The sequence below is a fragment of the Mustela nigripes genome, chromosome X, assembly GCF_022355385.1.
Source record: "Mustela nigripes isolate SB6536 chromosome X, MUSNIG.SB6536, whole genome shotgun sequence".
NCBI lineage: Eukaryota > Metazoa > Chordata > Mammalia > Carnivora > Mustelidae > Mustela > Mustela nigripes.
The window spans coordinates 64,991,301-65,006,354 of NC_081575.1; the positions used below are offsets into that span (position 1 = coordinate 64,991,301).

General features: G+C 36.6%; 1 protein-coding gene across 2 annotated transcripts in view; it reads left to right on the forward strand.

Annotated features, from left to right (window-relative positions):
- ABCB7 (ATP binding cassette subfamily B member 7) overlaps positions 1–15,054 on the forward strand; it is a 157,435-nt gene that overhangs the window by 120,565 nt on the left and 21,816 nt on the right. For both annotated transcript variants that reach the window (XM_059386333.1, XM_059386334.1), the window contains 6 exons: positions 533–690; positions 1,251–1,414; positions 1,574–1,703; positions 5,273–5,444; positions 8,522–8,625; positions 12,291–12,398. In XM_059386333.1, coding sequence (XP_059242316.1) covers positions 533–690; positions 1,251–1,414; positions 1,574–1,703; positions 5,273–5,444; positions 8,522–8,625; positions 12,291–12,398 — 836 coding nt within the window. The remainder of the gene's footprint in view (positions 1–532; positions 691–1,250; positions 1,415–1,573; positions 1,704–5,272; positions 5,445–8,521; positions 8,626–12,290; positions 12,399–15,054) is intronic.

Here is a 15,054-nt window from a genome sequence, read left to right on the forward strand (position 1 = left end):
AATTACTAGTTACATTTTAATTAGACTGATTGATTTGTAAAACATTTCAAAAGTAAATAATGTCTCTGCCTCCTTTCTATAACCTGCCCACTCAGGATTTGTTCATTCAGTGTGTCTTTAATACATGGTTTATCATTCCCAGTCATATACTCATTTGCTCCAATTTTTTAATATATATTTTATAAAAATTTCTATTTCACATTACAAAGTAACTTGCTAGTGTCTTAGGAAGAAAGGAAAGATTTCTAGCCATCCATTTCTATCTTCCCTTAAACCATTCCTTTTTTTAAAAAATATTATGTATAGTGTATGGGTAAGCAATTCCCATTCTACTTACATCAAGTTCCCTATATTCCTGAATCTTGGATTAAAATGTTTTGAAATTTGAGTAGGCCTTACAAGTTGCTAGTTATATGCATTTTTGAAGTATATTCCAGAATAATAGAATGTAAATTTTCTGTCTTAAGCTGGAAAAGTTTATAACCTCTAAAACACCATTGTTTTTTTTTTCTTCTGCTAACTACATATTAAGGTACCCTTACTGTTGGAGATCTAGTAATGGTGAATGGACTGCTTTTTCAACTTTCATTACCCCTTAACTTTTTGGGGACTGTATATAGAGAAACTAGACAAGCACTCATAGATATGAACACCTTGTTTACTCTACTCAAGGTAGACAGTCGAATTAAAGTAAGTAATCTATTCAGTACTTTTTTAAAAGCATGTGAATATCATCCCATTAATAGAATTGTTCTAAGGGAATATTTACATCACCATGTTAGTGAACTATTCCTTTTTTGTAGGAATTGGAGCTATCATGTGTATTAAGAGGTTATTAGAGCTTTACTTTGATGTTTAGAAACCTTACAGTGTTAGCAAATGTTATACCTAAAACCTGTGAACCTTGTTAACTTGAATTATTTGTACTTGCACTTGATTTACTTCTGCTAAAAACGATATAAAATGTGTGATTGCCTTTCCTCACATCCTCAACTTCCTTACACCCGTGCCCACCATCTTCCTACCTGCTCTCCAAAATTGCTCAAAAACCAAAGCATTTAAGAATTTCTGACGTTAGTGCAGAGTGAAAAAACAAATCTTTAAAAGCATGCTTGGAAGTAGTCTAGCTCTACTTACAAACCTTTTCTTCCCCCATTATTTCCATTCTTCTCTTTGTGAAATAGAAAATTGTCTTCATGGCTGTACTCTACATGGTGTCTAAAGTGGCTTTTTTTTCTCTTCCCTACTAGGACAAAGCAATGGCATCTCCCATTCAGATCACACCACAGACAGCTTCGGTGGCCTTTGATAATGTGCATTTTGAATATATTGAAGGACAGAAAGTCCTTAGTGGAATATCTTTTGAAGTTCCTGCAGGAAAGAAAGTAGCCATTGTAGGAGGTAGTGGGTCAGGGTGGGTAATTCAGTTATTTATAAAATCCTACATCATTGGTTAATGATTCTCAATATAATTTTTTTTTACTTTATCATAATAAAATAATTACAGTTGTTTAGAACAGGGGTTACCTAATGTTAATAATATTACATAGCCTTTCCTTGTCTCCAATTTCAGAAAAAGCACAATAGTACGGCTGTTGTTTCGCTTCTATGAGCCTCAAAAGGGTAACATTTACCTTGCTGGTCAAAATATACAAGATGTGAGCCTGGAAAGCCTTCGGAGGGCAGTGGGAGTGGTGCCTCAGGTATTTAAAAAAAAAAAAAAAAGAAAAAACCTATTTGGGGAAAGATTTATTGGGTTGGTAGATCTTTTATTAGAATAATTTGAATTCAAAGAGTCAATATAGGGGCGCCTGGATGACTCAGTTGGTTAAGCATCTGACTCTTGATTTTGGCTCAAGTCATGATCTCAGGGATTATGAGATCGAGCCCCATGTTGGCCTCTGTGCTGGGCATAGAGCTTGCTTGGGCTTATCTCTTTCCCTCTCCATCTGTCCCTCCCCACTCTGCTTGTGGGCTGGCTCTCTCTCTCTCCGCCCCCCAAATAAAAGGAAAAAAAAGGTCAATATATGCTAATTAAGTAGGAAGCAGTAGGGCCTACAGTTTAAATTCTGTTACCAAAAATATTTTAAAAATATGAATGGAAAATCTGCATGATGGAAAGATTTTTTTAAGTCTTAGAAATATAGCATAATAAAAAGGAAAGAGCCCAGACTAAAGACAAACAGATCTGGATTCTAACCCCAGCTCTAACCCTTGTAAGTTCTATGGTCTTGGTCCTCAGTTTCCTTATCTTTAAAATAAGGATAATAACCATTTGTCTTTTAGGATAGAGTTATTATGAATTAGAGATGATATACTATAAAACACCAAGCACAATGTCCGTCACATAATTATTCAGTAAATGAAAACTATTACTGTGATTTTGAACAGTTTTTGACATAGTGAAGCAATTTGGCTATCTGCTTCCATGTTCGTATGCCTTGTCTTTGTACCAACTTGTCCTGTTTGTGTCTGACCTGTAGTAAGTAGTTAATAAGTATTTGTTGAACGACTTTAAGGAGAAAAATAAATTTAGAGCAAAATCTGAGAAGACAACAGGGATGCCTTATAGAATGTGAGTTTTTCTTATGCTAAAAGCGAATGGAGAGACCTGGGAACAAGATGCAGCCTAGAATCTGAATTAAGTTGAGACAACTGTAAGAAAGGGATCAGACAGGGATATGTAACTTCTAAAAGGTCCTCAAATGAATTGACACTCTGCACTGTCCTCCCTCTTTCACTGAGAATCTCAAATATTAGTGTGCATGATTTGCCTAGGGAGATTATTGAAATTCCAACTCTTTCACGGACCTTAGTTCTGGCTTAGGAGGGCTGTGTGGGGCCCAGGAACCTGCATTTTTGAATATGCGTCCTAGATGATTCTGATAATAAGTGATCCATAGAGTCTGTGTTGAGAAACATTGACCTAAACTGTATATCAAGTGAATTGAATTCTAGGCTCTGTGTGCTTAGGGCTCGGTGTCCTCATCCATCCAGCTAGATTACTGCCATTCTCTTAGGGTATATAACAGTTGCCCTTGACCTTTTGAAAAATAAAACATTTTATTCACAAGGAAAAATATACATGGTTAAAAAATGAAAGAAAAGATGCTGATCCTCACTGGAAGGCTTACTAGTCCAAATTAAATCAACAGTGTAATAACATTTTTCACCTGCCAGCAAGGATTTTAGAATTCATAACATCCAGTTTGGCCATGGCTGTGTAAAATGGCCAGTCTGTTGTTTGGCCAGTGGAAGTATACAGCTTTCCTGACAAGCAACTTGGCAATTTGTACCAATAGCCAGAAAAATACTGATGCCATTTATTCCAGTAATTCTGCCTTTAGGAAGTTTTAAGGAAATAAACAGAGAAGTGAACAGATATTTATATGCAGAGATGTTCATTACACCATTATTTATAATAGCAGAAGTTGAAATTCACAGTGTGACTACCCAACAATAAGTAAATGGTTAAATTTATCACTATAGGATCAAATATCATACAGCCATTTATAAATATGCTGCTTATAAATAATATTATCATAAAAAATACTCAAATACAAAGTTTCTTAAAAAGAGGATACCAAGCAAAATACAAAATCCCAATTTTATAATACTAAATGAATATATATAGCTAGAGAAGAAAAGAGAAAATAAACCAAAATGGTGATAGTAGTTATTGATACATGGTAGCATTATGGATTATTTAATAAATTTTTATTTTGCCATATTTTTTGTATTTTCAAAGTTTTCAGTTAGTATTTGTTAGCTCTTTTTTGAATATAAAATATTTAAAGGTAAGTATTTTCTCTTTATAGAACTTTAAACTTAGTGGGTTTAAGTACCATTTCAAAATGAGAACATTTTATATCAGTAGTTGGTATAAAATGATTAAAATACTATTTGAAGTGATATCTCAAACTGGGGCTGATTGTTTTGTTAAAGAAGATCTTAGTTAATTATCTTGGTTAATGTGAACTAATGAGCCATTTTATTTCATCTTACTGTTGACTTCCAACCATTTGGAGACTAAAAGGAAAGTGGGAGGTGGATGTTCACTTTAAGTACATTAGCTTTAGTGTGCTATATCAGAATAAAATGAAATATCAATGAATGCTCGTAGTAACCTTTCTCCAAAAGATATCTATAGTTTATAAATCCTTTGTTTTCTGTGTCCAAGTAAAAAACTTGTTTCTGTGTCCCAGTTTAAAAGCTTCTGAGAAACATATATTCAACCTCATTAGTAATTAGGGAAGTGCTAATTTAAACAGCACATTTTACCCCCAAAAGTAGCAACAACTGAAACTTAATTAATACGCAGTGTTGTTGAATATATAGGGATCAATTCCCTTAATATACTATGGGTTGGAGTATGTATACTGTTGGACCATTTTGGAAGATGGGCAATACTATCAAAGGATAAATGTATGCTTAACCTTTTTTAAAAGATTTCATTCAATTTACAGGTGACAGCACAAGAAGGAGAGGACTCTGGGAAGGGGGAGAGGGAGAAGCAGACTCCCTACTGATCAGGGAGCCAGATGTATGCTTACTTTTTAACTCATCAGTCTGTTTCTAGGGGTCGTTCTTACAGAAATACTCAAGTGTAAAAAGTCCTATATACAATATTTTATTCCAACATTGTTTGTAGTAGCAAAAATTTGGAAACCACATTAATGTCTATCAGTAGAGAAATAAATAAATACATTGTTAGTATCATACAACTGTTAAAAAAGTGAGGTAGAGGGGATGCCTGGTGGCTCAGATGGCTAAGCTTCTGCCTTATGTTCTCCAGGTCCTGGGATCGAGCCCCATGTCAGGCTCCCAGCTCTCTGCTTCTCTCTCTCCCTCTGCCTCTGCCCCTGCTTATGCTCTCTCTGTTTCTTTCTTTCTTTCTCTCTCTCTCTCAAATGAACAAATAAAATCTTAAAAAAAAAAAGTGAGGTAGGATTCTGTTACTGAAGTGAGCAGTTTCCAGCATATGTTAAGTGAAAAAAGCAATTTATAAAATAACATGTATGTATGGTATGATCTCACTATGTTGAAGAAAAAAGTATGTGGCACATAAATTCATCAAAAAAGTTTGGACTGATAACTCAACAAATTGTTCATGGTGATTAGAGCTCGTAAAGGAAATGGGATTGCAGGAATGAGGGGGGTGATAAAGGAGTTACCATGTTTTACTCTTTATGCCTTTGTGTCTTTACTAAGTTGTTTGAATTTGTTGTAATGAATATACATATATATGTACGTATATATAAATCTGCTTCAGGATGCTGTCCTCTTCCACAATACCATTTACTACAACCTTTTATATGGAAACATCCATGCTTCACCTGAGGAGGTGTACGCGGTGGCAAAATTAGCTGGACTCCATGATGCAATTCTTCGAATGCCACATGGATATGACACACAAGTAGGGGAACGAGGACTCAAACTATCAGGTAATCAGATTTTAGATCTACTCCTGCTTGTGTACTCCCATCAGACTTGAATTTGTCAGAGCCATTTTCTTGAAAATGAATGACAGAGTACACACCTAGTGCTCATCTATTCAGTTTCAATAAGGTCCCAGTCTCAGCCATCACTGTAAATAATTCAACATGTTGGAAACAACTGTTCTCAATCATGCAGGTCTCTTTTTTTATTTCACTTGCAGCTGCAAACTGTAAATGCTTAATAGTAAATTGCTAATACATCCTCAGGTCAGCATTAATGTATCATCCATAATTGTAATATTAAAGGAAAGCCAATATCATTGCTCACCTGAGAAAGTAGTAGGAGTAGGGAAAAGTAATTTGATAATAAATAGTATATCTCATCATAATTTCCTAGATCATTATGGGATGTTTTCAATACTTTAGACTTCCTTATACTTGATGTACTTAACTGCTATACTTTTATTAAAGCCAGTTTCGTTTTCATGTCCTTGTTGGTTCAGTGGTCAAGTAAACTTGGGGGCTTGTACATTTCTATATAAGTGTTTAATTATGAGATTGGTATGATTAATAATTTTCCTGTAATGACTAAATTTTTTGGAGGATCCACAAAAAAGCTTTTTCACCCAAAATTATTTGAATTCCAAAAGTATGATATCTGTGCCTGAAAGTATTAATGTAACTAGTATAAACACACTGTATCCTTTACATTTATTCTAGTTTAATTTAGGGGGGAAATATATAAATTAGGGATGGAGGGGAGACAAAAAGAATAAAGAATACTCTGCATGAATTTAATGAATCCCCATTCGTTTTCATTACAAACCATCTTCATTTATTCACAACATTGATTAGGTGTATATTATGTGCAAACTAACATGCTAAATGCTTTGAGAGTTAATAAGATGATGCATAGATGTACTTGCCATTAGGGAATTTGCATTCCATTAGAAAGTTTTGATCTAAGTTTAGAAAATGTTAAGCAAAGATTGATTTCAAGTTAAGTTGGTCTGTAGTATTTTGATTATCAGCTGGTAGTAGAAGATTCTTGCATCATTCCAGTCCCTGTTTATACTTCACCATTCCTCTTAACAGGAGTAGTTCCCAGCTAACTAGACCACCTCCAGATGATTTGTCCAGTTGGCTAATTTTAAAGACCTCCAAGTTTTCACATAGTATAAACTAGACCTCTCAAAATAAGACTGCCTCAGATAGCTGTGCCACATGCCATTTTCCAATCATTTTTTCCCCTCTCTGCATGCCTTTGGGAGTAGGAATGGCTAAGGAAGTTTTCTTTTTGCCTAATATCCATTGTCCTACAGCTAGACCTCTCTAAATGAGTATTATTTAGCACCTATGCTAGTATTTATGGTAGGAAACAAATATTTCTTCTCCAGTTGCCAAAATTCTATTGATTAGAATTGAAACTGGGTTGGTTTCCACTTGAAATTTGAGAGTCATGTCTAAACTAGGCTTTCCTCTGAGTATCTGCATCTTTTAGGAGGTTTCTGCCACTAATTTGCTAGGTAGGTACGGAGGTAGTGCTGGCATGATGCCTGCTTTGGTAGGAGAATTCTGATCTTATTAAATGGGGAAGAATGTGGATAGTATAAATACAAACTTATTAATATTAGAGATAAGGAGCCCTCTTTTACAAGTTGAAAATAATAATTGCAGAAATAAAACTGAAATATTTGGTGTACCAGGTAGTAAACAGGTGGCGCTTGTTTCCCTAAGAGGTTACTGAAACTGAAAAATACAAGTTTATTTCAGACATTGATAAATTAATGGATAATGGGGGAAAAAAGAAGCCAAAGGGGACATATTCAGCAAAGCATCATCCTCTATACTTTCAGCTATAGTTTATGTATGATTGATGACCTTAGACCTGTAAGAGTCGCAGTGAGGAAAGAACGATTACTTTATTTTCACCGGAGTGTTTTTAGAAACAAATACGGGGGGGCACCTGGGTGGCTCAGTGGATTAAGCCTCTGCCTTCGGCTCAGGTCATGATCTCAGGGTCCTGGGATCGAGCCCCACATCAGACTCTCTGCTCAGAAAGCCTGCTCTCCAGCCCCCACTCTCTGCCTACTTGTGATCTCTCTCTCTCTCTCTCTCTCTCTCTGTCAAATAAATAAATTAATTAATTAAAGAAAAATAATTATTAAAAACAAATACAGGCTTGCATATTATGATAGGAAGAGCACTGAACTGGGAGTCAGGTCTAGTCCAGATTCCACTAGAAGTTGCTCTGTGATCGTGGGCAAATCATTAAACCTTTCTGGGCCTCTCTTTCCTTTCGGTTTTAAAATTCTGCTATTCTAGAGACCCATAGCAAATAACTAAGGTGAAATTAGTGGTATCTAGTATACACCTTTAACTTTGAAGAGTACTGTGAAAATAATATCTGTCAAAAGAATCCTTGAGAAGGGAGTTGTTTGGGGAAGTGGGTAACAGGGTGAAGGGTATTAAGGAGGGCATGTGTTGTGACGTGTAATGGGTATTATACATAACTAATGATCATTGGACACTACATCCAAAACTAGTGGCTAACTGAGCATGATAAAAGATATTAATTAATTCTAAAAAAAAAAAGAGCCTCTTGAGAAGAATACTGGCTAGATGGTATATTTTTGTTAAGAAGTAAATGTAAATATTCATAGTTTCATGTCTTCAAGTTGCCAGGTTTCAGATATTATATTAGTTTTTGGCTTTTTTGATTCTCTAATACTGAAATTTTTCTCTCTGTGGTTGCTGTCCATTGGGAAGTGATATAAAATAACATGTAATGAACATATTCTCGGTGTGAGCATATTTTTGGTGAGAGGAGTAATTGTGGAATCAAAGCTATTACCTCTCCTCTTTGTTCTTTTCTCCTGTCACAAAGTCAGGATCCAGAATTACATTTATGTTCCAGGGTATATAGTTTGTCAAAGGATATCATATATGAACTTAAACTAACAGTGGTCAGAGTAGAGGTACATGTTGAAGGCATTGCTTTGTGGTTATGTTTGGTAGAAATACTAGAAACACAAAGTATGTCTTTATGTTATACTTTCTTAAACTAAATTTTTCTTTACCAGGAGGAGAAAAGCAAAGAGTAGCAATTGCAAGAGCCATTTTGAAGGACCCCCCAGTCATTCTCTATGATGAAGCCACTTCATCATTAGATTCAATTACTGAAGAGGTAAATGATGATGAAAATGCAGAGCTCTTCAATTCTCAATGCTTAACTTTTCTGCTTGGAAGTTTCAGTAAAATGGCTATATTCTTTTATATTTTGAATGAACTTCAGTAGGAGGTACCATAGAGCAAAATATCTGGCCCTTTGTCCCCATATGGCAAGTGCTGATAATAAGAATGTCAGGTTGCATTCAGTTATCACATTGCTAAGTCCATTTGCAAAAGTGTCTTCTTTTTGAAGCTTATGACTATTCTATTATCCTTACATCTTGCAAAGCTTGTAAGAATTGCCTAATCTGCTGACAGATGAAGAATGTTTTAGTCTTTCTGCTGTTGCTACTTACCACTCATGAAAATAGGTCATGTAAATGATTGTGACACAAGCATACACCAGAAAACCTTTCACTTACCATGGAGCAACTCACTGAAATACAAGTCAGGCACACGCAGCCTGTGGTGCTGGTATAAATTTATATTCATTTCACAAAAATATACTGTGCAGCACCGAGATGTTGTGACACTTGATGTCATGGTACAACTCAGCGACTACGTTAGACTTCATAACAACATCTTTGCATTAAATACAATAGTCTTAATAATAATGATAATTTCATGAATGGATCCCCTTAATCTAGAACTGAAGATAGGCAGATTATCTGTCAGTAACCTCCATTCATCTACATTTTATTTAAATATATAGGAAAAACCCAATGTTGAAGGATAGCCTTAATTTCAGCTTTGCAGCATGTATGGCATAATATTTGCATATGTCGTTAAGTTTCAGGGCATATTTGATCTGCCGTATGTTTAAAATAGCTTAATATCTAAGTGACTTGTTTAGCATAAGGATTCGTTATATTTAAAGGGAATCTTGGGGCGCCTGGGTGGCTCAGTCGGTTAAGTGTCCGACCCTTGATTTTAGCTCAGGTCATGATCTCAGGGTTATGAGGTGGAGTTCGGCATCTGGCTCTGCTATGGGCATGGAGCCTGCTTAAGATTCTCTCTTCCTCTCCTCCTCCTCTGTCCCTTCCAAATAGGAATCTGCTTGCAAGAACTTCATATCTACAATGGTAGTATCCACGTTTACCACAAATTAAAAGTCGTTAAGAGTCATTATTTGAGTCAGGGAACTTTATTATATCACAGAGCATAACCCATTAAGAGTTAGTAGACAACCCCCCAAGGGAATGAGTTACCAGCAGATTTAGTAAATTTTAATGGGCCTTTTTAAAAGGTCCATAGCACTTAGTAGAATGTCAGAGCTTAAGTTCTTGAGAATGAGGAAGATGAGTCCCCACAAATATCACAATTTTTCTTAGAATTGGCCCCACATTTGATTTACCATCTGTCTTAGTAAAATATAAGCTCTTCCCTTCCTGGGTAGCCACATCTACTCTTGATAATTTTATTCCTTTAATAAATACAATGTTTAGAAATATCTGCAGGGAGCCATTGGGTATATGCCCAACCCCACATTGCTGTTTCCATCGTGTTAGCTGTACTTAGACCCAGGTTTCCAAGTACAGCTGAATATATATATATAGCTCCTTTACACTTTAAAAGCAGTAAACAAAAATGTGTTTTCCAAACAGATTCTTAAATACAGAAAATAAATTTGTAGTTGTCAGAGGTGAGGTTGGTGGGAGGACAGGTGAAATAAAATGATTAAGAGTATACTGATCTTGATGAGCACTGAGTAATGTATAAAATTATTGAATCATTATATTGTACACCTGAAATTAATATAACATTGTTAATTATACTGTAATAAAAAATGTTTGCCAGAGTTCCCTAAGAAGTCAGAATACTTTTTTTCCCCATTTCCTTCCTTTTGCTCTTTATTCAATTGGGTATTCACGGCCAGAGTCATACTCAGAGTCATTCCCTCTGTTTATAATGGGAGAGAGGGGCTGGCCTATTTTTCTGAATCTTGGATATTTTGGAGGGAAAAAAGCATTCTAAAAACTTGCTCTTCAGAATTATTTTGACAAAGATAGTCCTACACCATTTCAGTGTGCCCTGCATAGAATGCTTACGTTTGGGAAAGGCCAGAGGTATTGGGAGGAAGCTGTCCTTTCTTCTAGGGCAAGGGGAAAGGGAGCCAGACATTTCGTTCTTAGCTTTATTACAATGTGTGTCTAAATTAATGGCTTTGCTCTCTGTGTAGCCATTTCCATCCTCTTGCTATTTTTCTTTTTTTTTTTTCGGTGCATTATGATATAAGGGTGTTTGTTCTTTTTAAATTTTATTTTGGTTCCAGTATAGTTAATATAGAGTGTTATATTAGTTTCAGGTGTACAATATAGTGATTCACCAGTTTACATTATTCACTGCTTATCACAACAACTGTACTCCTTAATTCCCATTACCTATTTCACCCATCCTCCTACCCATCTCCCCTCTGGTAACCACTCATTTCTTTTCTATACTTAAGAGTCATTTCTTGATTTGTCTCAGTCTCATTCTTTCTCTCTTTTTTCCTTTGCTTGTTTGTTTTGTTTCTTAAATTACTCTTATGAACGAAATCATATGGCTTTTGGTTTTTTATCTAACATATTTCATTTAGCATTATACTCTTTACCTCCATGCATGTCATTGCAAATGGCAAGATTCCATTCTTTTTTTTAATGACTGTGTTATTTTCCATTGTATAAATAAACACTTTCTAATAAATTTTTAAAATGGGCAGAGAACATAAACTGACATTTCTCCAAAGAATACATTCGAATGGCAGACAGACACATGAAAAGATGCTCAGTATCACTTATCATTGGGGAAATGCAAATCAGAACTACAATGAGATCTCACCTCCTACCTGTCAGAATGGCTAAAATCTAAAACACAAGAAACAACAGGTGTTGGCAAGGATGTTAAAAGGAACATTGGTGCCCTGTTGATGGAAATGCAAACTGGTGTAGCCACTCCGGAGAACAGTATGGAGGTTCTTCAGGAAGTTAAAAATAGAACTAGTGTACGATCTAGTGATTGTGCTACTGGGTATTTACCCCCCAAAAATACAAAAACATGAATTCAAAGTAATACATGCAACCTGTGTTTATAGCAGCATTATTTACAATAGCCAAGATATGGAAGTAGCCCAGCTCTCCATCAATTGATGATGGATAAAGAAATCAGAATACTTTTGAAAAGGAAGTTTGCTCAAGTTACCATACATGGTTGTCTTTATTGCTCATCTGTCCTCTGAGTTTGAACTAATTAAAAGCACATGTTCCTGTACCCTTTGAATCTCCTTTCTACTGATCTGAAATTTTCTACATCCTATTGCTTGAGTCCTATCACATTTTATTTTTATTCTCATTGGCCAGATAACATCATACCCAGCTATGTTCCTAATATCATTGGATTCATCATTGTTATTTGTTCATTTTTAAGTATAGAAATATCCACCCTCTCCAGGTCTTTCTAATTTAAAGAAATGTTGCCTATCTAAAAGATAATTTTTTCCATGATAATGTGGCATATTTGCCTTCCCTTTTTGATCAGTTTTCTCCTTTTAGTAATTATTAGAATAGGTCAAATATTTGGTAGTGATATAAAGTTTATATAATAAAAAATTCATTGGCATTTTATATGTTCCTTTAAGAAATGTATGGTTATTTTAATGTACATTTACCTAATCTTTTTTTCCTACTCTTGTCAAACTTACAGACTATTCTTAGTGCCATGAAGGATGCAGTCAAACATAGAACTTCTATTTTTATTGCACACAGATTGTCAACAGTGGTTGATGCAGATGAAATCATTGTCTTGGATCAGGTAAGAGATTTAACTTTAAAGTTTAGTATGGGGGGAATTGGGGGAAGATGGTGGAGCAAGAGGATCCTGAGCTCACCTGATCCCACAGACACATCCAGATAATCACAGCAGTGCAACTAACACGAAAACGCCCTGGCAGAACAGACTTTGCAGTTTATTGCAGACAGGAGGCCACCTGAAAAGCGTAGGAGGGGCAGACACAGTCTGGAACCAGAATCCCATTGAGACTAACCACAAATGGAAGGAACACCACAAGCATGGAAAAGGGAGAGGAGCAGACTCCACACCAGGCACCTTAGGCAGTGGGGGAACTACATTGGAAAGACAGGTCCCCAAAACATTAGGCTTTAAAATGGGGCTTAACTTTATGAGTTTTTACAATCAGTGAGACTTAATGCCAGGTGCTTTAAAAATCAGCTAACTTAGCTGTGGGAGGCCCACAGGGCAATTGGAAACTGAGGCTTGGGCCTTAAAGAGCCAGCAAAACCAAAAAAACCCCACCAGGGTAGAGATTATTATGAGATTTCCCTAAGAATGGAAGAGATAGTGGGCAACCATTTTGCTTCCCTCACCCCCAGCCTAGATAGCCAGACAGTTGCAGGAATCAAGAGGAACACTCTATCACCTATCTTGCCAACACCACATCCGGCATTCTGGGGGATGCACCCCACTTAGCAACCATCCCTCCAAAGCAGTTTCTGCCAAGACACACACTGCAAGCAGCCCTGGCAGGGACCTGCACCACTCCAAAGAGCCTTCTGTCCTGGGGAGAGAAGATAACCACATACAGCAGTGCAACTGCAGCAATGGCAGACAGACTGGGCAGGCATCTGGTCTGACAGTTGGCCCTACCCACCATCAAAAGCCTCTCAAGAAAAGGCAGGAAGAGCACCCTGAAGGTTGATGCTACTGCCACCATAACAGACAGACTGGGGGCAGGCATCTGGTTTGACTACAGGCACCACCCACTAATCAAAGTCTCTAAGGGGGCAACAGAGGGAAAGGACCCTGCAATTTGGTGTGACTGCAACCCGTTCAGAGGGGCTGAGAGCACACATCTGGTCTGGCTGCTCACACTACTAGATTATAAGCCCACAGTGGCCCCAGACTCTTCCCCTAACAGCACAGAGAGCAAACCCTGCCTGGTACACCCAGAACATGAAAAATGGACAATGCATCTAATGACTTAAGGTAAGCACAGCTTACCACAGTAGTAGGGTACACACAACCCACTAGGAGATACCCCTGAAGTTCCTGGTTCTGGTGAACAGTGGACATTATGCTACAGAATACCACAAGACCTCTTCTTTATAAGGCCACTACTTTCAAGATCAGGAGACTTAGCAGACTTTTCTCATACATAGAAACAAACACAAAGAGTTAGACAAAATGAGGAGACAGACAAATATGTCCTGGATGAGAGAGAATGGGACAGAAGTAAATCAGGAGAACTAATTAAAACAGAGATGAACAATATTGCCTGATAAAGAATTCAAATGAATGATCTTAAGATACTCACTAGGCTAGACAGAAAAGTAGAGAATCTCAATGAACCTTTAGTAAAGAGATAGAAAAAATAAAAAAGAACCAGTGAGAGATGAACTTAATGACTGAAATTAAAAATACACTGGATGGGGGGCATCTGGGTGTCTCAGTCAGTTAAGTATCTGCCTTCAGCTCAGGTCATGATCCCAGCATCCTGAGATCAAGCCCTGCATTAGGCTTCCTGATCAGCAGAGAGCCTGCTTCTCCCTCTCCCTTTGCTGCTCTCCTTGCTTGCATGCTCTCTGTCTCTCTCTGTCAGATAAAGAAATAAAATCTTAAAAAAAAAAAAAAAAAACTACACTAGAGAGACTCTGGCAGATTAGAGGAGACAGAAGAATGGATCAGTGAGCTAGAAGACAGAATAATGAAATCAAGCTGAACAACAAAAAGAAAAAGAATAATAAAAAATGAGACTAGATTAAGGGAACTCAGGGACATCAGTAAGGATCATAACAGTCACATTATAGCAATCCCAGGAGGAGGAGAGAGAAGGGTGAAGAAAATTTGTTTGAAGAAATAATAGCTGAAAACTAAAGTAAACCGACATCTGGATTCTGGAGGCACACAGAACCCAAAACAAAATCAACCCAAGGAGGTTCATACCAAGACACATAATAACCAAAAATGGCAAAAAGTAGTGATAAAGAGAGAACGTTAAAAGCAGCAAGAGAAAATAGTTACATACAAGGGAAACCCCATAAGGCTTTTTACATGATATTTCAGCAGAATCTTTATGTAGGCCAGAAGGGGGTGGCATGGTATATTCAGACTACTGACAGAAAAATAACCTGGAACCAAGAATATTCTGCCCAGTAAGACTATCTTCAGAATACAAGGAGAGAGAGTTTTCCAGGCAAATAAAAGTTTAGGGAGTTCATTACCATGAAAACAGCCTTCAAGAAAAATTAAAGGGAATCCTTTGGAAAGAAAAGGCCATAATTAAGAGTAAGAAAATTATGAAAGGAAAAAATGTCACAGGTAAATGTAAACATATAATTAAAGTAGTGTATTAATCACTTATAAAACAAGTATGGAGATTAAAGCAGAAAAACAATAAAATAAATTATATCTGTAAAAGTAATCAAGAGGGTGCCTGGGTGGCTCAGTTGGT